This window comes from Budorcas taxicolor, chromosome 16, assembly GCF_023091745.1.
Source record: "Budorcas taxicolor isolate Tak-1 chromosome 16, Takin1.1, whole genome shotgun sequence".
Lineage (NCBI taxonomy): Eukaryota > Metazoa > Chordata > Mammalia > Artiodactyla > Bovidae > Budorcas > Budorcas taxicolor.
Window position 1 is genome coordinate 62,158,361 of NC_068925.1, and position 27,210 is coordinate 62,185,570.

The 27,210-nt window shown below is 34.9% G+C and overlaps 1 protein-coding gene across 1 annotated transcript in view; it reads left to right on the forward strand.

Moving 5' to 3' along the window:
* Window positions 1–27,210, forward strand: part of CEP350 (centrosomal protein 350) — a 125,753-nt gene that overhangs the window by 81,001 nt on the left and 17,542 nt on the right. The window contains exons 27-31 of the mRNA XM_052653926.1: window positions 5,536–5,658; window positions 6,776–6,975; window positions 14,542–14,753; window positions 16,747–16,891; window positions 24,810–24,970. Coding sequence (XP_052509886.1) covers window positions 5,536–5,658; window positions 6,776–6,975; window positions 14,542–14,753; window positions 16,747–16,891; window positions 24,810–24,970 — 841 coding nt within the window. The remainder of the gene's footprint in view (window positions 1–5,535; window positions 5,659–6,775; window positions 6,976–14,541; window positions 14,754–16,746; window positions 16,892–24,809; window positions 24,971–27,210) is intronic.

The window sequence follows — 27,210 nt, forward strand, 5'->3', positions numbered from 1 at the left end:
GTCAACTACTGCAATAAATTTTTGAGAAATTTGTCAAAGAGAATAGGCCTTAAGGCATTCAGTGACTTCTTGATTTATTGTTTGAAACAATACTTTTGTGTTTATGGGAGGGAAGGGGTAAAGAAAGCAAAGAAATTAGTTTTAATGTTCGGAAGATGATGCTGAAATTTGAGGATGAACAGGTGTATTTTTCAAAACTAGCAGTGCATTAAAAAGGGAGGTTATTGTTATGTGATTTTTTTTTAAATCTCTAGAACAATGTACAGTTGATCCTTGAACAGTGAGGGACAGAAGGATTAGGAATGTTAACCATCTACATGGTTGAAAATTCACCTATAACTTCTATGATCAATTCAGTTCAGTCGCTCAGTCATGTCCCAACTCTTTGTAACCCCATGGGCTGCAGCATGCCAGGCCTCCCTGTCCGTCACCACCTCCTGGAGCTTGCTTAGACTCATGTCCATCGTTTCAGTGATGCCATTGAGCCATCTCATCCTCCTCTGTTGTTCCTTTCTCCTCCTGCCTTCAGTCTTTCCCAGCATCAGGGTCTTTTCCAGTGAGTCAGCTCTTTACATCAAGTGGCCAAAGTACTGGAGTTTCAGCTTCAGCATCAGTCCTTCCAATGAATATTCAAGACTGATTTCCTTTAGGATTGGCTAGTTTGATCTCCTTTCAATCCAAGGGACTCTGAAGAGTCTTCTCCCACACCACGGTTTAAAAGCAGCAATTCTTCGGTGCTCAGCTTTGTTTATGGTCCAACTCTGACATCCATACGTGACTACTAGAAAAACCATAGCTTTGACTATACACACCTTTGTCGACAAAGTAATGTCTGTGCTTTTTAGTATTTGTGATTCCTCCATATACATGGTTCCTCTGTATCTGCAGTTGTACATCTTCAGATTCGGCCAGCCACAGTCATGCAGTACTGCAGTATTTATTGAAAAAAAATCCACATGTAGGTGGACCTGTGGAGTTCAGACCCCTACTGTAATGTGAAAACTAATTTTTGTTTTTTTGTTTTTTTTCTTTTTATTTTATTTTATTTTATTTTTTATTATTTTTTATTTTTATTTTTATTTTTAATTATTTTTTTTTTTTTTAATTTTAAAATCTTTAATTCTTACATGTGTTCCCAAACATGAATTTTTGAATACTGTTCAGATTACCAAAACTGGAGAGTTCGATCTCTTTCAACAATATTGGGATGTCACCTCAATAAATAGAATGAGTTAATTTTGTAGTCATTTGCTACAGTAAATAACTAATGACAAAATCATTTAAGCCTTTGCTACTAAGTACTATTATTTGTTTTGTAGATTGGAAAAGGCAGTCTTCCAAGAGATTACTATTTTATTATTATAAAATACCTGTCAGAAAATAGTCAACCTTCTCAATAAGTTAAGATAACTTTGGGAGGAACTTTTTCATTGTGTATTACTGCTTATTATTAACTCTTTGAACTTTGATTCTGTGATAAATATTTTTCCTGAAATGTTGAAATTATTCTTGGCTACAATTAAAGATTTCCTTCATTAATGTTTCCCTGAAACAATAATACCTTTGTTAAAATTTCTAATCTGTGGCTTTTCTTGACCTATTTAACAATTTGACATTTTAGAAATAATTTCCATTTCTCGATATAGTGAAAAGCAAAAGAAATTTAAACTATGGAAAAAGTTAGTTACAATAAAAATATCAGTATGTTTGCAAAAGCCACACTGTTTAGACCTCAGTTTTTTAATAATTATTGGTAAATGAAATCTGAGTTTTGTTTACTGCTGTGAGGGGAATTATTTACAGTATAAAGTTGTGAAACAGATACTCATGGGGAAAAAACCATGCGTTTGACTTCCTGTTAAGTTGAGAGATCTGTTTTAGGAAAATTATTTACTGAGCAAATGAAACACTGAAAGAATGATGTTATCTTCCTCATTAAGTGTTAAAATAGGACATAGTGCACTTTCTCTTTCATTTGTTAACAGCAGCTTGTTCTTTATTTATTAATTGTATACTTATTCTCTCAGCAATTATTTACTGAGAATTTTGTGAATATAGTAGGTTTTGAGGAACACGACGATGAATCAAACATAAACCCTGCTCTTGAAAAGCTTACTGTCGAGGTAGAAAAAAGAGTAAATATCAGATTCCTTTAGTAAAGTATATAAAAGTCTAATGCTAAGAAAACTCAGAAGACATTTTTACTGAAAAGAGTATATATCACAGAGATTTTCTTGATGAGTGTTCAAAATTAAATACTTTGGATTTGCACTATTCCATTAAATAAGACATTTTAATTAAAATTTTAAACAATGTATTAAATATCATTGCCTAAATTAGATATGCAGTTTTCTTAGAGAAAGTTCTAGACTAAATGTAGTGGATGAATAAATCCTGATAGTCTAATAATATGCTCTTTTTTTCCTTTACTTCCTAGATTAAGGATAATGTACCTGTATTATTTCATTTATTTAAGTACAGTGTATGCAGATTATTAAACAATACAATAGATTTTGCTGTAGGAAAAATAGACTGTGTTTTCTTTTATGTCAGTACTATCCATATGCTCATTTATCTTTTTTGAATATCATTAGAAATGAGAGAATTGATTCATTTTAAAATTAAGAGCACTGTTTCATTTTTACCTGTAACAATATAGAATTAAAGAATTGTTTTGGTGGGGGGGAGGCGGAGGGAGAAAGGGGGGGGAGGGTCGCCCCGCTCCCCCTGTTCCCCGCACCGAAAAAAAAAAAAATTGTTTAGATCCAGAAAAAAATTAAAATAATTTAAGATGTTAGGTTTTATATGTTGTTTAATATCTTTCAGAATCAGATGACTTTAGAACTGAAAGTTTTATTTAAAATTTAGATCATAATTCTTCTCTTTCAAATTGTAACGTAGTTTTAGAATCTGTGGAATACAATGCACTGTTAGCTCAGTGGGACAAAAGGCTTCTCGTGTCACATGGTCTAGCAATGTGTTGAGGTATGTATTTTTCAAAAAATGTGAGAAGGTACTTAAATGAAGAAAGAATCATAAAATGTTGAAACTAGGGAATTTTAGGGAAGTTGTCTATTACAGTCTCTTGGTTCTACAGGGTGAAATTGAGGCCAATAGAGATTGAGTGCCTTGCCCTAGGTCACACAGGTAGCATAATGGCAGAGCTCGAACTAGAACCCTGCCCTGTGGACTTCAGCCAGCTACAGTGAAAATTGATTTAGCATATCTGTTTTCAATTTTGTAACTTTTTTTTTTAACTTAAAGTTGTTTTAGTAGAAATTGATCTTCTAAATAGTATTTGTTGAAGCTGGACAAATGCTCAGTGGCTGATTACCAAGGTTCAATAGCTGCATGGCTAAAATGTTAGAGTCTAACATTTTGACTTTCTTTTGAATTTCTTAGGCTTAAGCATTGTAGGAACACTATTTCCATACTAGATTAAATCTGTCATTTGTCTCATTCTCATCCAGTGTTCTGTAACCACCAGAGGCCTTGTTGAGGAATGCCTTGACAACAGCATAGGGTGTATCAGTAGCATTTTCTATGAGTATAGGCATTTGTGTCTCCATCATTCATAATTTTGTCTTACTTGTGCAGCATCTTGAAGGATTTTTAACTCTAGTGTGAAGTATTACTGCTTTTATCTCAATTTTAATCAACTTTTGGAGGACCCTCTTGAATTCTAGAATATATGTATATTAAGTAAGGAACATATTTGTGGGAAGAAATTCTAGCTTTAAACTTTTCTTAGTACTATCTCTTATACTGCTTTCTTTTTTTAGCATTTCTTTTGTTGTTCATTTCTACCCTAGAGCTTTTGAATATGCTTTAATCTTTGTAAATGAGAAGTAAATGATTAGTATTTGTTCTAAGAGAGAAAGTTATTATTCTCTATATTGAATTGGACAAAAACATTTAATATGTTTTTTTTTTTTTTTACAGTTTATTTCACATGTTCCAATATTCTGCTTTTTCTACTAGGTCATGCATGCATTTAGCTGTTATATACTTAAGAGGGTGGGTGATATTTGAATGTTATGAATAGAATTTTTGAATCTTTTTTGAAGTACATTTGTTTTTGCATAATATTTTGATAATTGGCATCAAAATAAGCTTATTATACATTCATAAAGAGGGGCAAGGAAGAGTGCAGTGTCTTATTGAAAGTTGGTAAAATTGTTTTTCCTTGCACTTCGGTGCAGAAAATCAAGGCAATCCAGAAACAATAGAGAGAAGGAGGGAGAGAGAGAGAAAGTGAATATTAAGTTGTATGTGGGGAAACAGACTTGAAATCATCTATACATGTAGTTATTTAAAGATATACATGTAGTCAAGATTCTTCATACTTTTTAAATTCCAAATGAGTGACTGGATTCATACCTAGATTTTCTCACATCTGTGACTTACTGATATTATTCCTTGCTCTTCTAAGGCAATAAGTGTTGGCCTTGATCTACAAGTTACTGTGTGCATGTGAGCAGGAGCATGCTCTGTCAAAGAGAATTAACCTTTTTAAACCTATTACTAGACTTATGTATCCTTTCATATATACAATGATCTATTTAAAAATTTTTTTAAAAGAGAAACTAGTGCTTTTTTCCTACTTTTATAAGTTTAACATATGGAATTTCTTACTACTTTTAACCTTATGATTGATTGAACTGTCCACAGCATGATTTTTTTTTTCTTTTAAACTACTGGTAGTATTTACTGGGACTAGCTTAGTTTATTCTCTCTTTTTTGGGGTGGGGGAGCCACACCATGTGGCTTGCAGGATGTTACTTCACCAACCAGGGATCGAACCTGGGCCATCGCAGTGAAGCAATGAAAGCACTGAGTCCTAATCACTGGATTCCCAGGGAATTCCTACTTAGTTTATTCATAATTATGTACCCTAATATTTTATAGAACGGGTATTCCAGTATTATTGTTTAAATGGGCCTTTGTTAAATATAAAGCAAGATAGCTCCACTAGGTCCAGTTAGCAGTAAGTTTTATGTTGTAGATATGAACAAGATATCTTTATTATAAATTAATTTTCTAAACTATTTTCAAGCTAGATTATGGTGAGTTAAGTAAGGCAAATGTAGTGCTTTTTAAATTCAAGTTTAAAATATATGATAAGACACAGGTACAAAATTTACTCGTTTACGATTACATGTATGTATAGAGTTGCTGATGTGTGAGGTTCATGGCCGTAATTGTTGTACTCTATGTTAAAGCTTATGAGAAAAAAACTTACTTAGCTTCACACTCCTCATTACTTTACTCACAAATAAATTTACCTGAAAGTATAGATGATGGTTAAGCAACATCTGAGAAGAAAGGCATGTATATTCAGAAATCATTGGTAAGATCTATAAAAGCAAATGTTTTATATGTCACACAAAGTATAACACTTGCTTTAACCAAGTGGCTTATAATGTTGTTCAGGAAGCGTATTTAAAGTTCTGTGCTCAGCTCTTATGCTTTCCCTTTCTCATTCTTTCTGCGTCTTGATCTCTTGGTTTTAAAATCTTCCTCCTTATTTTGTAGACACTGCTCTCCTGTTCACTACTTCTTCTCTGTCTTTACGTCTCATCACTGGGCCTCTCTCAGTGTCTGTTTTCCCAACCTTCATCCCAAATTCCAGCTGTATATCTACAACCAGTTGGTCAGGTAACTTTGCACCTTTTTCAGTGCACTCTTTGATAGAGCATGCTCTGTTCTTTTTGCTTGTTTTTATTGCTTTTTTTTTTTTCTTTCTTTCTTTTTTCTAACAGCCTAGGGGCCTCTTGTCAAATGTCCTGTAGATTTTACCTTTTTGTTCCCAAAATTATTTGACATGCTGATTGTTCAAAAAGTAGAGTGACAGTTCTTGTGCTTTTTATTAAGTGTGTGTTGGATATGTGAATGCCTTTTTGTTGACTAGCTACCACTACAGATCTAACACTTGTCATATGAGCAGCCCACCTTTTATTTAGCTATGGCATCTACATTTGAGGAGAGCTTAATAGAAGCTTTTTAACTTCTCAAATAACTTTTCCTAAATCAGTGCTATTCTCTAACCCTTTGGAGCCAAGATCTGTTAGGCTATCTAATTTCAGAGATTGGGTTAAATTGAGAAGTTTGAGGATTTGGTGCATCCTTATTTTTTACTCAAGTAAATAAATAGTTATGTTTTATGCGTAAGGCATCTGACTGCGGTGCTCATTGATTCTCTCCATGAAAAACAGATATAGATTATCACTTGACATGGCATCTCCCAGGTAATGCTTCACTATACCTGAAGCAAAACCAGACTGAATTTGAAATAAAGGTCAAAAAGGGACAAGAATATGTTTTTTGTTTGCTTGCTTGCTTGGGATTTTGGGGGTTTTTGTTGTTGTTGTTTTGGTCTTTGTTGTTTTGAGTTTGTGTGTTTTTTGGTCTGAGCCTTCAGAATAAATTCTTTATACCTTTTGTTATGAAAAAAGAATCACCTATGAAGAATGAATATATAAGTACTGTCAGTCATGGTTGGCTGAATATTCTGAAAAAAATTTTTTCTGAATTTACCACTGTTTTTCCTTTGCTAATCTTCCAAACAGTTAACTACAAGTAGAACATAAATTCTCTCATTTCCTGAATAAGATCACTTACAAAGCTTCTGTTCTCTCAAAAACTGTTTTCAGAGGAATATTATGAATGTCCTGTTGTTATACAGTTTATTGATAATATAATGAGTAATAAACCTCTTTAAGTGATTTCTGCTTATAAATTTGTTTTCTCACTATTCTTCATGGTGCGACCATAGGTTTCTGACAAAACGAGAGCAAAAACTAATGCAGCGGCGACAACATGCAGAAGAGCTGTTAGAGTGGAAGCGACGTTTAGATGCAGAGGAAGCAGAAATTCGTCAAATGGAAAAACAAGCTTTGGCTGCCTGGGACAAAGAATTAATAAAACCTAAAACTCCTAAGAAAGAGCTGGAGGACCAGAGAGCCGAACAGAAAGGTAATAAATACTAACTGTCCAGACTACATTCTAAAGCCTGACATAAATGAAAGATTTACTTCATTATCTTAAAAAATATGAATGATTAAGGGTAAGAAGGTGATATAAACATATATGCTTCAGAATTGGAAAGATAAGAAAATATGGTAAATACTTTTATGCTGATATACTTGAAAACTTAGAACAAATGGGTAAATTCCATGAAATGGAAATAGGTTATTCTAGGACCAAGTAGGGTTTAACACATACTAAAATTGATAATGTGGTAAAAGATTAAAGGAGAAAAAATACATATATCTCAAAGATTCAGAAAAAAACACTTAATAAAATCCAAAACATTTGTAATAAATCTCAAATCAAATTAGCAATACAAGGAAACTTTCTTTACCCAATATAGGTTATTTATCAACAAAAACAAAAAACCAAACCTTTAACAGACTTCATATTTTAATGATAAAACTTAGAAACTTTTGCCTTTGAATTTGTAGATCACAGTTGCTTATTTTCACCTGTAGAATGAAAGGAAGAAGCAAAACTCTCATTATTGCAGATGAGAGGGCTATGCACATAGAAAATCCAGCATTTACATGTCAGTTATTAGAATTAAAAAGGGATAGAAAGTTGCTGGATATACAATCCACAAATAAAACTCAATTGAATGTCTATAGATAAGCAGAAATCTGTTAGAAAAATCTAATTTTTAAAAGAGATGCCATTTATAAATTCTAAAAAGTATACAAGATCTTTATGGAGAAAAATTTAGAATTTTCTTAGGAAACATTAGAGAAGACCAAAATAAATAGAACTTTTCCATAGTCATGACAGATTCAGTATCATAAAGATGTTAATTCTCTATGAATTTAATGATAGATTCAAGACACTTTAAAGCAGAAGCCTAGCAAGACTTCTTGGCAAGGTTTGACAGCTCCTTTTAAATTTTATATGAAAAAGCAAAGGACTAAAAAACAATGCAAGAACTTAGCAGTTCTAAAAGTCTGGAAACTGGTAAGTTCTTGCATTGTGTTTTAGTCCTTTGCTTTTTCATTTAAATTTTAAAAGGAGCTGTCAAACTTTGCAAAGAATTCTTGCTAGGCTTCTGATTTTTGTTATCAGAGATAGACAAATAGACTGTTAAACAAATAGCCCAGAAAAAGACCTTTGAGTAAATGAAAGTTGATTTCTGACACAGATAACTCAGGAGACTAGTGAAGAAAGGCGTGAATCTCCAATAAATTTTGGCAGAAGTGAAAATAAAGTTGGGTCCCTACCTGACAATATGAAAAGATCTATCTCTAGTCGGGGAGAAGAGTGTAAATGTTAAATTTAAGCTGTAAAACTTTTAGAAGACAATATAAAAGGGTATCTTTATGACATCAAGGGGCTGGAAAGATTTCTTTCACATTATATAAGATAAAAATCATAAAAGGAAAGATATATAAATTTGACTTTAATAAATTATTTGTTTATTAATACACCATAAAGTAAAACAACGTATTTGCAGCATATACAACAGACAAAGGAATAGTATCAAAAATATATAGGCAACTCCTGTGAATCAATAACAAGTGACAGCCACATTTAAAAAATAGGCAAAAGAGCATATGGTTCACAAATAAGAAACTCTATAAACAGTCAATAAACATATGAAAAGATGTTCAACTTCATTAGTAATCAGAGCATAAAATCTTAAATACCATTGCATGCCAATGTTCATTTCCTAGGGCTGCCCTAACAAACTACCACAAATTTGGTGGGGGTTTCTTGTTGTTTGCTCACTTCTGGAGGCCAGAAGTACAAAATCAGGGTGTTGGCAGTACTGTGTGCCCCCTCTGAAGGGTCCAGGACTCAGCTCTTTCTTTCGTCTCCCAGCTTCTGGTGGCATGCTACAGGCATTCCTTGTGTCTGCTTTTAACTCAGTCTCAAATAGTCTTCTCTTCTGTCTGTCTTTCTCCTCTGCTGACTCATGAGGAAACTTGTCATTGAATTTAAGGCCTACCCAGATAATCCTAGATGATTCATCATGAGATCCTTAATTTCATTACATCTACAGACCTTTTTTCCAAATAAGATTGTATTCACAGGTTTTGGGGATTGAGACATAGACATATTTTTTGGGGAGCCATCATTCACCCCATTGAAAACACCCATCAAACCTGTTGGTTTGTAGGTGGAACAAAGAACTGCTGATGTAAGTGTTAATTGTTAAACCTACTTTGAAAAACAGGTTGAAAGGTGAGGCATTAAAAATCATCAATAAAATAATAAAAATAATAGAGCCAGGTACGTATGCCCTGTAATTCAGCAATTCTGTTGCCAAGTATAAATCCTAAAGTATGGTCCTTGGTCTCTGAGATCCTTTCAAAAGGTCTGAATAATACTGACATGTTGTTTGCCTTTTTTACTGTGTCAACATTACACTGATAGTATGAAAATAATGGTGGGTAAAATTGCTGATGTGTTAATATGAATCAAGGCAGTAGAGCCAAATCACATAGTGGTTGTCGTACTGTTCACAACCCTGTACTCACAGTAGAAACATGCCATTCTTACATTTTATGTAATTTTAAATATTTGTATAATTAACTTAAATATTAATTATTGAATCTCAACTTTGCATACATATCTTTTTAATATTCTGTGTGACCAAATAGAAAATATTCATAAAGCACTTGTGTTTGCCAAAGCATGACGTTTATCTTGAAGAAAAGCTAGTTATTTGATGTGCAAGCTGAACTAGCCATTTTTTTTCATGTGGTACCATGTTTACTTAAATGACCAACAAACTGTGGTTATTCAGTCTTGAGTATTTATAAGCAATTTTTCAGAAATAAATGAAGCAGCTCTGACTTTTCAAGAAAAACAACTGATAGTGTTTATTGTTGATAATAAAATTAAAACTTTCAAGTGAAGATTAGGGCTTTTAGCAATGCTATTTCCCCTGTTGTGAGCTTGACTGCTTTCCAGACTTTTCTGGTATGAGTGATATCAGTCAAAGTCATCTTTTCATATTGTGTGATAAAATGTGCGAATATTTGAAAAGATCTTCCTAATAACTCAGTGAACCAATATTTTCCAAATGACCAGTGAGGATTAGAAAATCATGTATGGGTAAAAGATCCTATTAAGGTGAAAGATCAGACTGTAGATTTTAATGTAACATTATGAAAAGTTCACTGATAATGGTGTAAGATTTCACATTACAGCTAACATTTAAGAAACTAATTGTCCACCTTTGGTGTGACATTAAAAAAGGATATCCAATTACCTGTGAATACTGTTAAAATACTCTTCCTTTTTCTTAATATGTATCATTTGTGTGAAGCCAGATTTTCTGCATACGCTTCAGCCAAATCAACACATAATCACAGATTGCATACAGAAGTAAATATCAGAATCCACCTGTCTTCTGTTAAGCCAGCCATTAAAGATTTTAGTTTACTGTGTTAGTAAAAGTTTCTCTCCTTTCAACTAAACTTAATTTTTTCAAAAAAAGTACTGTGTTGAATTTTAGAAAATGTAATTTATGTTAACACATAAAGGTTTATTACTCTTATTTTTTAATAAATTAAAAATTTTATGGATCTTAATTTCTGTTATGGTAAATACTGATAGATATAACTGTGTCTGTAACTACATAAACTTAAGTTTTGGGGGTCTTCAGTACTCTTACAGAGTATAAAGTGGTCCTGAGACCAAAGTGTTTGGGAACTGCTGTCTTATAGCATTGTTTTTCAAGTTCTGGTTTGTCCCATTAGAGATGCATGACATCTGTTTAGTGGATTATAGTCAGCATTGTTTAAAATTGAAATAGAATAGAAAATATCATTGTGTCATACATAGTAAGGATAAATACTATGATAAAGGTAAAAAAAATCTTAAAACCACTGCTGTAGAGAACTTTTACGTAGATAATAAATGGATATAAATAAAGCTATCTATAAATACTGATATTATAGAGATATACATATAGATATCTATAAGAATTTATCTCTACTATGAGATATATGTGACATTGTTCATAACAGCAGTATTTGAAATGGCAGGGGAAAAAAAGGAAACCACCCACATTAAATAGGAAAATGGATTAATAAATTGTGGTATAGTTACATGTTATGCTCAGTAAAGATGAAAAAGTTACAGTATACAAGTCAACATATAAGAATCTCAAATCACAGAAGACTGTAAGCAGTTTGATTTCTTTTATAGAAAATTAAAAGCAAACAAAACTAAACGGTATGTTGTTTAGCTATACATACCAAGTGATACATAGAGCTAATGATGCAGTGAATGCGGTTCATCTGCAGTGTTCCTCTTTATCCTTAGCAATTTTTATTTAGTTTCTTCAGTAAAAGCTTACTTCTGTGTCAGTTTCCACATCCTCATTCTCTAGCCTCAAAGTCTGCTAGACTTGTCCATCTTGAAAGGAGATTTAAGAGGACCTAGTAAACAGATTCAGTTTCTCAGGTTTCATCATTGGCTGTAATAGAAGTAGAAAACATTTCCTACTATGTCTAGAGGGCAAATCAAGACTAGTTGTTGTTATTCAAACCTCCATCTGTCAGGAACTGTTGACCTATATGATCATGGAAAGTGTTACTGGGTAAATGTGATAAAGACAATTTCAGTCTCACCAAATATTGCTTAGGAGTAGTGTAGTTAATGAGCTAAATGACGTAAGTAAAAGAAAAACTAAGAAAAAGAATTGTGTGTACCCATTAGGGCCCATTGTTGGAATAACTGAAGTTTACTAAAACCAAGCAGAAAAATTACTTTCTGAAGACCATGTAGTGGTTAATAAAATTTTGAGTTGACTGGAAAGCCAGCTCTATACTGAGCTTCTAGAGGAAGTTCTAGAACCACAGCAGAGAACTGGCTTGATGAGAAGACTGCTCTAGCAGCTACTCACCAGAGCACCGAAGAAAACTACTGTTTTTGTCATTCCCCATTCATGCCACTTCTGCACCACTTTGCAACCTCTGAAAAATCCACTGTCACTACCAAAAGCCACCTAAAGTAGAGTCCACATGGAGCCTTCCTTTTCACATTATTCACTTTTGTAATGAGGTCTTCTACTGGGACACCTAGTTTCAATGCCCAAGTTCCAGTGCCCAGCAAGGAAGCTGCCAATTGGCTTTTCTGGGTTCTGTCTTGAGTGACAAGGAACTCATGTGGCAGGAAATCATCAAATAATCAATGAGGGATTAAAAGTAAGCTTGGGGTCCAAGAAATCTGACAGGTGTCCATCATTAAGGAGTGTATCTTTCTTTCATAAAACATTATAAAATATTATTCAGAGAAGAGCTCTTGGGACTTTTTTCCAAAGCCTGACTTTTTAAATGGCTGTTGAGCACTTGAAATTTAGCTGGTAGAACTGAGAAATTGAACTTAATTGCTATATAAGTGGCAACATGAGGCTGATGGTTACCATATTGGACAACACCTACAGATTAAACATTTTACAAAGTTTTGGTGTTTTTCTGCTATAGTCCATATCTCTTTAAAAGTGTCAAAATGTTGCTAGACTCCTATTGAAATATAACTCTTCAAAAGTCAGCAATACAGTGAAGTACACCTCACATCTATTAGGAAAGCTATTCTCAAAAAAAAAAAAACAAAAACGTTGACAAGGATTTGGAGAAATTGGAACCTGTGTGCAATGCTGATGGGAATGTAAAATAGTTGTAACTATTACGGAAATAGTATACCAGTGCCTCAAAAAATTGAAAATAGAATTACTGTATTCCACTTTTGGGTTTATATATATATATATACCAAAAAGAATTGAAACCAAGTTTTCAAAGAGCTGTTTGTACACCCATGTTTATAGCAGCATTATTCACAATAGCCAAAAGATGAAGTTCTGTCAACAAATAAATAGATAAAATATGGTATATACAGGCAGTTTATTAAATGTAATTTTGTAAATGTTTATTAAAGTAAAACATTTTTGGGGGTATAGGTATTTCTTTTGTTGGGCTTCCCAGGTGGTTCAGTGGTAAAGGATTTGACTGCCAGTAGGAGATACGGGTTCAATCCCCTTCTTCAGGGGTCAGGAGGATCCCCTGAAGAAGGAAATGGAAACCCATTCCAGTATTCTTGCCTGGGAAATCCCATGAACAGAAGAGCCTGACAGGCTACAGTCCAAGGGGTCGCAAGAAGTCTGACACGACTGAGCGCATGGTGATAATAATAGTAACTGATACCTAATTTTATTAATGTTGAGCCAAAGTATAGCTTAATCCTTGTGAGGCATTATATCCATGGTGACAGAATGAAAGCAGTGTACATTCTTAAGATTATAGAAGTATAATGTCAAGAATTTTCTGTTTACTGTCAACAGTATTTGTTTTCTTAGAGCCGAGGCCACAGTGGACAGGAAATTTCAGAGGCAAGACAGTGCTACAAGTTCCAAAAGGGCTGAGTAAAATTCATAGTATATCTCCATCGATGCATACAGTTCATTCATTTGTATTAATGTGTAACATTTCAGTTTATAAATATACCACAATTTATTCATTTTACTCTAGTTCAGTGGCTTAGTCATGTCCGACTCTTTGCGGCCTCATGAACCGCAGCACGCCAGGCCTCCCTGTCCGTCACCAACTCCCAGAGTCCACCCAAACCCATGTCCATAGAGTCAGTGATGCCATCCAACCGCCTCATCCTCTGTCGTCCCCTTCTCCTCCTGCCCTCGGTCTTTCCCAGCATCAGGGTCTTTTCCAGTGAGTCAGCTCTTTGCATCAGGTGGCCAAAGTATTGGAGTTTCAGCCTCAACATCAGTCCTTCCAATGAACACCCAGGACTGATCTCCTTTAGGATGGACTGGTTGGATTTCCTTGCAGTCCAAGGGACTCTCAAGAGTCTTCTGCAACACTACAGTTCAAAAGCATCAATTCTTTGGTGCTCAGTTTTCTTTATAGTCCAACTCACATCCATACATGACCACTGGAAAAACCATAGCCTTGACTAGACAGAGCTTTGTTGGCAAAGTAATGTCTCTGCTTTTAATATGCTATCTAGGTTGGTCATAACTTTCCTTCCAAGGAGTAAGCATCTTTTAATTTCATGGCTGCAATTGCCATCATTTTACTTAGTTTTTTACTATTGTAACAATACTGCTGATAACCATGTATATGTCTCCTGCTGCACGTATACAAGATTTCTCTAGGACATATACCTAGAAGTAGAATCTCTAGATCATAAAGTGTTTTTTCATCTTTACCAAATACTCCCAAATTGCTTTCCAAAGTGATTGGACTGATTTCCATATGTTTCCATTTTCCTAAACAAATGTATGAGTTGTAATTGCATCTTTACAGACACTCAGGTTGTCTATCATTATCATTGCTGACTATATGTTACAGATAATGTCTCTCAGTTTGCATCAGCCAAAATTCTTAGACTTAAGGATGTTACGGTAAATGTGATTCATTAAGTGATGGGATTAAAAAATATATAAAAATGCAACTAGTGAAATCATGCTAAAAACAAATGTAAAGTTTAACAGATGAACATTTCCCTTGACCATGATTGTGTACTTTTTCTTGTTTTCACCTTCTCTTCTAGAAATAGTGAGTGAAACAGAATCTCCAGTACCTTCCTACTCTCATCTACACAGTGAAAGCTCTATTCCAGAAGAATTGGGCAGCCCTGCCGTTGAGTATATACCATCTGAGTCCATAGTTCAGGAGCATCCTGGGAGTCCAGACCATAGTATACTTACTGAAGACATGGTTTTTTCACAAGAACTGGAATCTTCTACCTCGCCTACTAAACATGTAAGTTAATACATATTTATATCTTAAAGGTTCTTTACAAAAAACCTATCTGAAAGGTATATTATTAACTGTTATATTCTTGCTATTAAGGAAGCATTGACTATCACCCATACCTGTAACCTACAGTACATGACATTTGAGTAGAAATAAAGCTTTTCATTGACTCCTAAAAATTTATAAATATATGAATTTTAGTTTTAGTGGCATTTATAAAATTATATGCTATGAAGTTTTTAATAAACAGAGATAGGAACTTCTAAAGTCTTTAATAAAGATAATGTGTGGGGCAAGTTCTTATTAAAGTCTGCGATTTGTCACATAATAGAAACAATAAGACCTTAAACCATACCAGTGTGCCTTTTCTATAATTTAGTTAATGACTGCTGTATATCTTCATTAAAGTAGTGGCTTCATCTCTTTAAGGCAGATCTGAAATGGATATGGATTCTAAATTAGAATCGTAGTCACTTCAGAGTAAAGAGGTTTTTCACATTGCCCTTAATTCTATACTTTAGTAAAAAAACTGCCTAATAAAAACTCAAGCTAGAAATTTAGTTTTTTCTAAGCTTAATTTTATAATGTGTATGAAGGATTAGCATAATAATATTAAATACGTAAGTGAACAAAAACATTGTTAAAAGCCACTTTGTGTTTGAAAAAAGAATCCACCTAAGTTCAAAATGGACCATATAAGAAAGTCAAAGCTAGTGTGTCTTAAAGTCACTTTTATAATAAAAAGTAATATTTATTTGGGTGTTTATCAAGTGCCAGGTAGTATACTGAGTGCCTTATGTAGATTATCCTCACAGCAATTCTTTAGATAATGTTTTAAGCCTCACTCTGAAGCTTAGCAGACTGAGTAACTTGCCCACCATCGCAGGGATAGAAAGTGATGATGTTAACAGTTAGGAACCACATCAGGCTTATTCACTTCCTCTTGATACCAGGGTAGAAATTACTCCCTTTGTAATAAGTAATCTAGTGTGGGCAGTCATCTTATGCTCTTATTTTCTTCCCTCCCCCCTTTCCTATCTTCTTTTCTTCCATAAAGATAGTACCTATTTTGTATTAAATTTTTTTCAGTTTTATTGACATATAATTGACATTTAGCACTGTGAATTTAAAGTGTACAGCATGATGACTTGACATACACATATTGTGAAATGATCACTACAGTAGTAAGTTTAGTGAACATCCATCATCTTGTAGTTACAAAAACATTTTTTTCCTTGTGATGAGAACTTTTAGGATCTACTCTTCTAGCAACTTTCAAACATACCATGCAACAGTGTTAAATATAGTCATCATGTTGTACATTATATACCCACTACTTATATATCTTATAACTGGAAACTGATACCTCTTGACCAGCTTCAGCCAGTTCCCTACCCACTACTCCCCACCTCTGGTGACCACAAATCTGATCTTTTTTTCTATGAGTTGGAGTTTTTTTGGATTCCACATATAAGTGAAATCATACAATATTTGTCTTTCTCTGACTTTCTTCTGTCTCAAATGACAGAATTTCCTTTTTTTTTTTTTTTAATGACCGAATAGTATTTGTGTGTGTGGATGGGTGGATGTCACATTTTCTTTATTCATTCATCTATTGATGAAGAACTACCAAATGATCCAGCAAATTCACTTTTGGATATGTATCAGAAGGAAGTAAAATCACTATGTCAAAGAAATATCTGTACACCCATATTTAGTATTTTTAAAGTTAAATAAAGGGGTAAATATCACTGATTCAGTAGCCACTCATAGTTTATCATAAACATCTTTAAAAGGATGCTTTTAAATAACTTTTTCCATATACTTTAAAAAGTTGAAATCTTTTGTGTAATTTGCAAACTTTTTTTCACTTTTTATTTCATGAAGTTATTTAAAACTCTTTGTAAATATTATCTTTAACTTGTTAGTATCTTAAATTTTAAATAGAATTTAATAATTGTATCACAGAACAGTTCTTATTTGATTTCTGTTTAAACAGTCACCTCCCAAGAGCTCCATGTCTATGTCAAAGCAAGAGTCTAGCAAAGGAAGTCATAGGACTGGAGCACACGGTCGTCTGCCGGTCAGGTCCCATCAACATTGTTACAGTTGGTCAGATGAGTCATTATCTATGACACAGTCAGGTAAGATAACAAGGAAGGAGTTAGTTTTCTTTGAACTATGTTTGAATTCCTCTTTAATAAGCTTTGTCTCTATGTGACTGGTAAAATGCTATTCTCTGTTTCATTTGTAAAGGTTTTTTCCTTGCCAAAATTGAATTACATAATTCTTTGCTTTCCCTTGATAATTTATATCCCTCATTATACAAACTATGATAAATTGTTATGTTCTTAGACGTTAGTAGTCATTTATTCGTCAGACATTTGTTGAATTTTTTGTGTGTGACAGGTGCTGCTTATGTGTTCCTATAGTGCTCTGCACTTTAACTTGTTACCCCAGACAGCACATAAGTTTAATCAAACATTAATTTAATCAACACATTAATTCAACCTAGTAGTGGGTCTCCTCTACTAGAATTTATATTCCTGACCCTAGCAGGTACTTTGCATTGCACATAGTAGGTACTGTGTTTCTTGAATGATTTAATGATGCCCATGAGGAGAAACAGGAGGTGGTAGAGCAGGATAGCATAAGTCTCAAGGAAGGAAAAGTAGAGACTGCACATGGCAGTAGGGAGCATTCATTATTTTCCCTTAACCTCTATCCTACTATAAATTCCCGGTAGTACATAGATTATGAAAGGATGAACAGGCTCTACTCTAAAAGACTTCAAGGCATTGATCTTGGGAGACATATCTAGGCAGACAAAACTTGGTTTATGTAGGATTCTGAGGAAGATTAATACTATATCGACGTATGTCTTTTGAGCTCATTTTCAATTTTCTTTTGAGAGAAGACATTTAGTAAAGGAAAAGTAAAAAATATTACTCATTTTTTTAAATCTTTGATCCTATTTTATACCCCCTTTGCTTTCAGTGTTTTAAACAACAGTAACTCTTGGGTTTTTCCCATGCCCATATTTACTTATTCTTTGAATAACTGCATAATATTTCAAAGGGTGGATATACCATAATATAACCATTTCCCTAGTGATAATCATGTAGATTTTCTTAAAATTTCCAAAATTTCAAGTAATGTTATAATGAATATCTTCACTTATATATGACATGACATGACATGTGTGCATTCTCAGTCGTGTCTGACTGCTTGCAGCCCTGCGGACTGTAGCGGCAAGGCACCTCTGTCCATGGAGTTTTCCAGGCAAGAATACTAGAGTGGGTTGCCGTTTCCTACTTTCTGACTCAGGTATCAAACCTGCATATCTTGTGTCTCCTTCATTGGCAGACAGGTTCTTTACCACTGTGCCACCTGGCAGCCTTTTTATTTATATTTATATTCCTGTTGAATATTTCAGTAGGAATAAATTCTTAGAAGTGAAATTACTGAATCAAGCCAGTAAGCGAAGTTGAAGAATATTGTCTGTCATATTTATCTGTTGAAAGTGATTAATTTTTTGTATATATTTGCTTTCATGTAATCTGGGGAGAAGTTACTGCCAGTGGAGTAACCTTTCAGTGGACGTAAACTTGATATTTTGATATATGGATTCTCATTATTTCTCTTTTACTTACTGGTGACTTTCTTCAAGTTTCCTTCCCATAACTAATATTCTTTCTTATCTATAGCAATGAAATAATATCTTAATCATCCTTGTGTGAATTATAAAATAAGGATTAATAATATTTGTAAGGTACTATTTTATTGGTAAAATATATTCAAATGAGAACTGTTTTAGAAAAATATCTCTGAGATTTCTAAGCTATACATGCCATCTTCCTGTTCATGACCGCATTATTCATTATATGTGGTATTTATAGGAGTGGTAAATGTTAGTGCAGCGGAATTATATAATACCTTTCTTAGTTACATGATGGAGAGTTTGTTATGAGCCAGATTAATGCAATCAACATGTGTCAAATAATGAAGCTTAATTTTTAGTCGTTCTTCTGTTCATCAGGTTACTCTGTCTTGATGTATTTCAGCCAGCAGAAGTCTCATGTTCCTGTCACTTCCCCTATCCCCTTTCTTCCAAAAAAAAACCTGTAGGAGAGAATTCCATAAAGACAATACAATGATCTAGAGAGTTACTTAGATTAAAAAAAATTTTTTTTCTAGAGGTTCTTTTAGATATTACTGTGATAAACACTATATAGTAGAATTAGATTTGGGCATGTGGAAAATGTACTCCCATTCACTGTCATAGACTTGTATTTTATCTCTTTTTACCTTTCACTTGTAGAACTTTGGTTTCTTTACTACTTAAAAATGTAAACATTTCACACGGTCTTTCATCTGAACTTAAAGTTTCTCATCATCTCTGTTAAATCTTCACAGTCATAGTTGAGAAATGTTTTTATTTAAAAAGATCACTGCTTACATATCCAATTTTTAAAATATATTCCTTTAAAATAATCATTTTGGAGGCAAAGTTATAGGAAGTATAGTGGTCTCCTATAAAATTTTATCAAAGTAACATCTCAAGTTCTGGAAGCACACAAAGTTTATCAAGCTAAAAGGATACACAGCTTTAGCAGATGCAAAGGTATGGGGTTTATATTTCGTTTTAGAAATGTTATAATTTTCAACTCAACTTGAAATCCTACCCCCAATATTGTTCAGAATTGTTAATTAAATCACTGTAAAGCTTACCAGTAAGATTCAGAGCCTGTTAGCTCTAGAACAAATTGAGAGGATGTCCACTCGTCTCCTGTGAGAACACCAAAATTGCATGTTCAACAGCCATTGACAGGAGGATGCTAGAACCCACCATAAAAAGATACTGCACATCCAAAGACAGAAGCCATAGCCACATGGTAGGAGGGGCACAATAACAATAAAATCAAATTCCCATACCTGCCAGGTGGGTGACCCAAAAACTGGAGACCAGTAGTAGCAAAGAAGTTCTCCCACTGTTGTAAAGGTTCTAAACCCCACATCAGGCTCCCCAGGCTGGGGATCCCACAAAGGGGCTGAGAATCCGTAGGGAATCTGACCTTGAAGGCCAGTGGGATTTGATTATAATTTCACAGGACTAGGGGAAACAGCGGAGAAGGCAGTGGCACCCCACTCCAGCACTCTTGCCTGGAAAATCCCATGGATGGAGGAGCCTGGAAGGCTGCAGTCCATGGGGTTGCTGAGGGCTGGACACGACAGAGCAACTTCCCTTTCACTTTTCACTTTCATGCATTGGAGAAGGAAATGGCAACCCACTCCACTCTTCTTGGTTGGAGATTCCCAGGGACGGGAGAGCCCAGTGGGCTGCCATCTATGGGATCGCACAGAGTTGGACACAACCGAAGTGACTTAGCAGTAGCAGCAGCAGGGGAAACAGAGACTCCCGTCTTGGAGTGCACAAACAAAATCTTGCACACACCAAGACCCAGGGGAAAAGAGCAGTCACCCCGTAGGAGACTGAACCAAAACTACCTGCTAATGTCGGAGGGTCTCCTGTGGAGTCATGGGGTTGGCAGGGGCTCACCACAGGGAAGACACTGGCAGCAGCAGTCCTGGAAGGTCCCCCTTGGTGTAAGCCCTCTTGGAGGCCGCCGTTAACCCTGCCATAGCGCCCATAGACCCCAGGGCCCATAGACCTCAGGTGAAACAACTGCCAGTGCAACCCCACCATCAGCAGATAACTGGATTAAAGTTTTACTGAGCAAGGCCCAGATTTTCCCACTGCCAGAAGGCAGACAGAAGCAAGAACCACAGTCCCACAGCAGCTAAAACAAAACTCACATTACTGAAAGTCAGTCAGGATGAAAAAGCAGAAAGTTATGTCCCAGATGAAGGGACAAGATAAAACCCTAGAAAAACAACTAAGTGAAGTGGAAATAGGCAACCTTCCAAAAAAAGAATTCGGAATAATGATAGTGAAGACAATCCAGGATCTTGGGAAAACAATGGAGAAGGTATGAGAAATATTTACCAAAGACCTAGAAGAACTAAAGAATAAACAGAGAAGAATAATATTCTAGAAGGAATCCATAGCAGAATAACTGAAGCAGAACAAATAAATGAGGGAGGACAGAATGGTGGAAGTCACTGCTGCAGAATAGAATATAGAAAAAAGAAAGAAAAAAATGAAGACAGCCTAAGAGACCTCAGGACAACATTAAACACACCAACATTCGCATTAGAGGGGGTCCCAGAAGAAGAGAGAAAGGACCTGAGAAAATATTTTAAGAGACAATAGCTGAAAACTTCCCTAACACAGGAAAGGAACTAGTCAGCCAAGTCCAGGAAGCACAGAGTCCCAGACAGGATAAACCCAAGGAGGAACACACCAAGACACATAGTAATCAAACTGACAAAAATTAAAGACCAAGATAAAATGTTAAAAGCAACAAGGGGAAAACAGATAACGTACAGGGGAACTCCCATCAGGCTATCAGCTGATTTCTCAATAGAAACTCTACATGCCAGAAGGGAATGGCATGATATATTTAAAGAGATTAAAGGGAAGAAACTATAACCAAGAATACTTCACCCAGCGAGACTCTTATTCAGATTTAATGGAGAAATAAAAAAGCTTTCCAGACAAGCAGAAGTAAGAGAATTCGGCACCACCAAACCAGCTTTACAACAAATGCTAAAGGAATTTATCTAGGCAAGAAACACAGGAGAAGGAAAAGACCTACAGAAAATGAATCCGAAACAATCAAGAAAACGGTAATAGGATCGTCAGTTCAGTTCAGTCGCTCAGTTGTGTCCGACTCTTTGCGACCCCATGAATCACAGCACGCCAGGCCTTCGTGTCCATCACCATCTCCTAGAGTTCACTCAAACTCATGTCCATCGAGTCGGTGATGCCATCCAGCCATCTCATCCTCTGTCATCCCCCTTTCCCTTCTGCCCCCAATCCCTCCCAGCATCAGAGTCTTTTCCAATGAGTCACGTCTTCACATGAGGTGGCCAGAGTACTGAAGTTTCAGCTTCAGCATCATTCCTTCCAAAGAACACGCAGGGCTGATCTCCTTTAGAATGGACTGGTTGGATCTCCTTGCGGTCCAAGGGCGGAGAAGGCAGTGGCACCCCACTCCAGTACTCTAGCCTGGAAAATCCCATGGATGGAGGAGCCTGGTAGGCTGCAGTCCATGCTAAGGGTCGGACACAACTGAGCAACTTCCCTTTCACTTTTCACTTTCATGCATTGGAGAAGGAAATGGCAACCCACTCCAGTGTTCTTGCCTGGAGAATCCCAGGGACGGGGGTGCCTGGTGGGCTGCCGTCTATGGGGTCGCACAGAGTCGGACATGACTGAAGTGACTTAGCAGCAGCAGCAGTCGAAGGGACTCTCAGGAGTCTTCTCCAACACCACAGTTAAAAAGCATCAGTTCTTCAGCGCTCAGCTTTCTTCACAGTCCAACGATTATACATATTGATAATTACCATAAATGTAAATGGATTAAATGCACCAACCACAAGACATAGACTGGCTGAGCAGATGAAAACATGTTCATGTATGTACTTCCACTTACTACATCACTCTACTTAACCCCCCAGATTGTAAGTAATTATTTTATGTTATTAGATTAATCATATTCCCATTATGGCTTGCAGTTGTCATTATCTTTTATTTTTTGTCTGGCTATTGATTGTGAAAACTGATAAACATCTTTTACTATTGTGATTATGCAACTATTAGTCACTTAATACCATTGTATCATGATTGTTTCAACAGAAAAATAATAGAATTCTATATCACCAAAACTACCACTTAATAGAAAAACCTGTAATCACTTTTTAAAATCCAAATGCATATCAGATTATCTTGGAATGTTTTGAAAAATCAAATGCCCAGACCTGCTTTTTTTCCCCCAAAGCTCCAGATATGTTTCTAATGAGCAGCTATGTTTAAAGACAGCTGGACTTTTGATCTTTTACTTTCATCTAGTTTGTTTCATTTTTTTTCTATTTCATATTTGGTGCCCCCATTTCACTTAGTTTATGTTTTCCAGTTTCTCCATCTTTTCTTTTTTGTGATATTCTTTCTCAAGCCCTTATCAAGCATAGTAGAAAAGTTTTTGTATACATATATATAAGTAATATTGCCTAACTAAAAAATGTATGACATTTGACTCAACTTGTTTGACTTAGTATGAATAGAATGCTAGATTTCTAATTTAAAAAAATAGATATGCAAGAAAGATTTACTGTATAGCACTGAGAGCTATAGTCAATATCTAGTAATAGCCTATAATGGAAAATAATCTGAAAAATAACATATGTGTATATGTATAACTGAATCACCTTGCTGTGTACCTGAAACATTGTAAGTCAACTGTATTTCAATAAAATATATATATAAAATGAAAAAAATAAAATGGATAAATTAAGCCAAAAATAAATAAAATAATTGATTATTTTCTTCAGAAATTAAAGGAGAACATTAGGAAGATACTCAGTTTTTGTCTCCTTACCACCACCTTTTTTAAGTTTAAACCAAAAAATATTACATAAAATATGGCTACATAAAAGTGTTTTATGTGTACTAATACTGCCACCATTTATTGAGCTTTTTATAGTAGTCCAAGTACTGTGCTACATGCTTTATGTATCTTATTTAATTTTCACATCAGTTCTAGAAATCATTAAGTGACAGACACCTTACTAATTACCAGTAGTAGATTCCAAGCTAAAAATGACCTTTATTATTGCTTCATTTTATGAGTGTTAATCAGTAAATAGTGAACTTCACTATTCACTCAGGGCTCAGTCTGATGGCACTATTGGCATAAGATGGGCATAATTTTCCTAATGCACCTTAAGTCAGGAGACTAAAGTGGCAGGAACTTAGATGTCATTATTTCTAATTTAGATATTTAGATCACATTGCAAAAAGAGGACTTATCTTTTCAAAATAAATTCTGTGATTAGTTCTTTGCAATTTAATCTGAAGTGCTTTAAAAAAAAAAAAACCTGATTGTTTATGATGTCGTATTGTAATGTGCATCTAAGTCTTCAGAGTTGTATATAATAGTATTTCTCTTAAAAGACTATTGCCTCACTCATCAGTGTGTGGAAATGACACCATGGTGTGATTCAAGGAGAAGATGTCATTTTTTTTTTCTATGTAATTTCCATGTGTAGTGAAATAAGCTGTTTTTAAATGATGCTTATTTTATTATTATTATTATTTATTTGGCTGTGCTGGGTCTCAGTTGCGGCATGCTGCATCTTTAGTTGCCACATGTGAACAGCACATGGGATCTAGTTCCCTGACCAGGGATTGAACCTGGTCCCCCTGCACTGGAAGCACAAGTCTTAGCCACTGGACCACCAGGGAACTCCTAATGATGCTTATTTTTATAAGGTTTGTGTGATGCTTACAGTGAAGTGTCTTTTTCATGATTTTGCTGTGACTAAACATCTGCTTTGTATGTGTGCATGTATGTGTCCAAATTGTTGGGAAGAAAATAAGATTTAACTATGGCTTTATTTCAGTTATTTTAAATCTTTTAAGAGCTTCCAAAGGTTATCGCAAAGTATATTTCTTTATAATTTTTCTCTCTCCTTTTATAATATTAAGCCATTAGCTGATGACTCACAATTTCAAATGGTAAAATTCTAGTTTGATTTTAATATGACTTTAAAACTATCAAACTACCTATTAGTAACCAAGAGGAGGGACAGTTAAGTATGGCTATCCTGTTACCGGGAAATAAATCTTTAAAGAATGTCCAAATTTCGCTAACCAAAAGTTTTTCTACTTCCAGCTACTTATCAGGACAGAGTATCTTCAGATTTGCAAACTTTATTTGCAGTTTCAAAATAGCACAATTAGAAGGTGAATTAAATAAACAGGAAGACTCACACCCCGACCCCTGCATAGAGATTTAGGAGAAAGGATGGAAATCACTAATAATTTTTTTCTGAATCTCAAATTTTAAATGTTAGATTAACTTTACATTGGTGCTGTCTATTAATAGTTACTGAATTTATTTTTTTTAATGACATTAAAAGGTTTTATATCTCTTTCAGAAACTACATCTGACCAGAGTGACATTGAAGGTAGAATCAGAGCCCTGAAGGATGAGCTGCGGAAAAGAAAATCAGTTGTGGACCAACTCAAGAAGGAACAGAAGAAAAGACAAAAGGAGAGGCTCAAAGCCCAGGAAGCCAGTCTCATCAAACAATTGGAGGTTAGACATGAGAAGGCTAGTGTACACATGAAGCCGGAAATGTTTTAAGCATTAATAAAGTGATAGATTAAAAATTTTCAGTATTAGTTTTGTGCCACATTTTAACCTAACTTTAAAAACGAAGAAACTGAGGTGTCTGAACAAACTTTTGCTTGAAGCATTAAATATTAAAATGTTATATAATATCAAGTATTAAAGTAAATAGTGAAAGTATTAAAATGAGTTTTTTCCCCAAAGAGGAAAGATTAGGCCTATGAAAGAAAGCTTGATATCCGTGTCCTCTTAAGGAAAGAACCATTAGATAAATAATCCTGGCTATTGGAACTGTTAACTGCTTTTTCTTTTCTTTTCTTTTTTTTTTGGCAGAATGGTGTTTCATGCCACCCAGCTTATTAGTATGATTCTTTGTACTATTTGAATAGCTCCTAAAAATAACGCTAAACTTGAGTTTCCTTCCAAACTCTAGCAACCTTCCCTGATTTGATTCTACCCAACTCTGGAAGCCTGGTTTTTTTGGTTTGGTTGGTTGGTTGGTTTTGTTTTTAGCTTTAAAAGCATGTGGGCACAGAAAGTTTTACTGACAATTCCTCCGAATATTTTTTAAATTAATTTATTTAATTGGAGGCTAATTACTTTATGGTTTTTATATCTTTCTCATTCTGTTTTTTCCTGTTCGTTCAGTTTTCAGATCCCATTGATTTCTTTTTTCATAAGTCTTGCTTGTCCCTTTCCATTCCTACTGACATCAGGCTGTTTGGGACCCTGATGTCTTCTTACCTCTACAGTGTGCATAGCCTCTCACTCTTACATGTCCTTGCCTACGGTTGCTTCCCTATAGCTTACATACATTCTGTCAGCCTAGTATTCCTGAACACCATATTCATTACAGAACCAGTCTGAACTTCCTATATCATAAGAATCCCTTCTCAAGGCTCACCTGAGATCATTCAGTTTCTTCTCAGTCACTTTCAGTAATAGCAAGTTTCAGATTTTCAAGGCAGTTGATTTCATTGGTTGGACTCCAGGTGCTCTAAGTGCTAAAAAGGTCTTTGTTATGTTTGGGCAAAATTTCTGTTCTTTTAATCGTCCTTGTGTGGTAACACCAAACATGTATTCTCCTTTATTAATACGTTTATTAATTTAATCAAATATTCAAGCACCTTTTTATGTGTTGGAAACTTGGCTAATTACTGCACATATTTTTCACTTTATCCTCAAAGCAACAAGATGTGGATGTTACTATCCCTGTTTTACAAATGAGGAAATTGAGTTTCAGTGGAATTAATGATATCCAGAGATATGCAGCTCAAATGTGTTAAAACTAGGATTTTAATTTAGCTTGAATTCCAAATTCTGTGCCCTTACCATTACACTACACTATCTTCCACATAGAAGATAAACCTGCTGACAGATCTGGAGAAGATAAGACATTAACATTAGTACACAACACAAAGATGGGAACAGGAATTGTAACTTGCACATATGTTTAGAAGAAAAGTGATTACGATTCAGTGACCATGCTGAGAAGTTCATGCTGGAAAGTAGTAAGAAACAAAATTTTAAAATGAAAATCAAATTTAGGGCTTTAGAAATCAGACTGGTGAGTTTGAACTTCATCCTATAGGTCTGTGCTCAATCTGACTATACATTAGAATTAATCAAGGAGGTTTTTTGAAAAATACAAATATCCAGGCTCACTCCCAGCGATTTTTATTTAATTGGCCTAAGGTGGGGCCCATGATTTAAAAGTACTGCTAAGGGTCAGTTCAGTTCAGTCTCAGTCGTGTCCGACTCTTTGCGACCCCATGAACCGCAGCACGCCAGGCCTCCCTGTCTATCACCAATTCCCGGAGTGCACCCAAACCCATGTCCATTGAGTCAGTGATGCTATCCAACCATCTCATACTCTGTCATCCCCTTCTCCTCCTGCCCTCAAATCTTTCCCCACATCAGGGTCTTTTCAGATGAGTCAGCTCTTCGCATCAGGTAGCCAAAGGTCATGAGGAGCAATTAAAAGCTAAATGAAATACTGTTACATTGAATAGCATTGCCTCAAAAGTTCAGTAATAGATACATCAACTAGAAAACTATCTAGAGAAAAATATAAAGATCCATCTCATTCAATATTTTATTAAATGATTTAAATAAAGGCAATAAAAAGTTCTTTATTTAGATTTTATAATTATAGTATATGTATATAGTATAGTATATAAATTAGTGAAGCTTTATTTATAGAATGA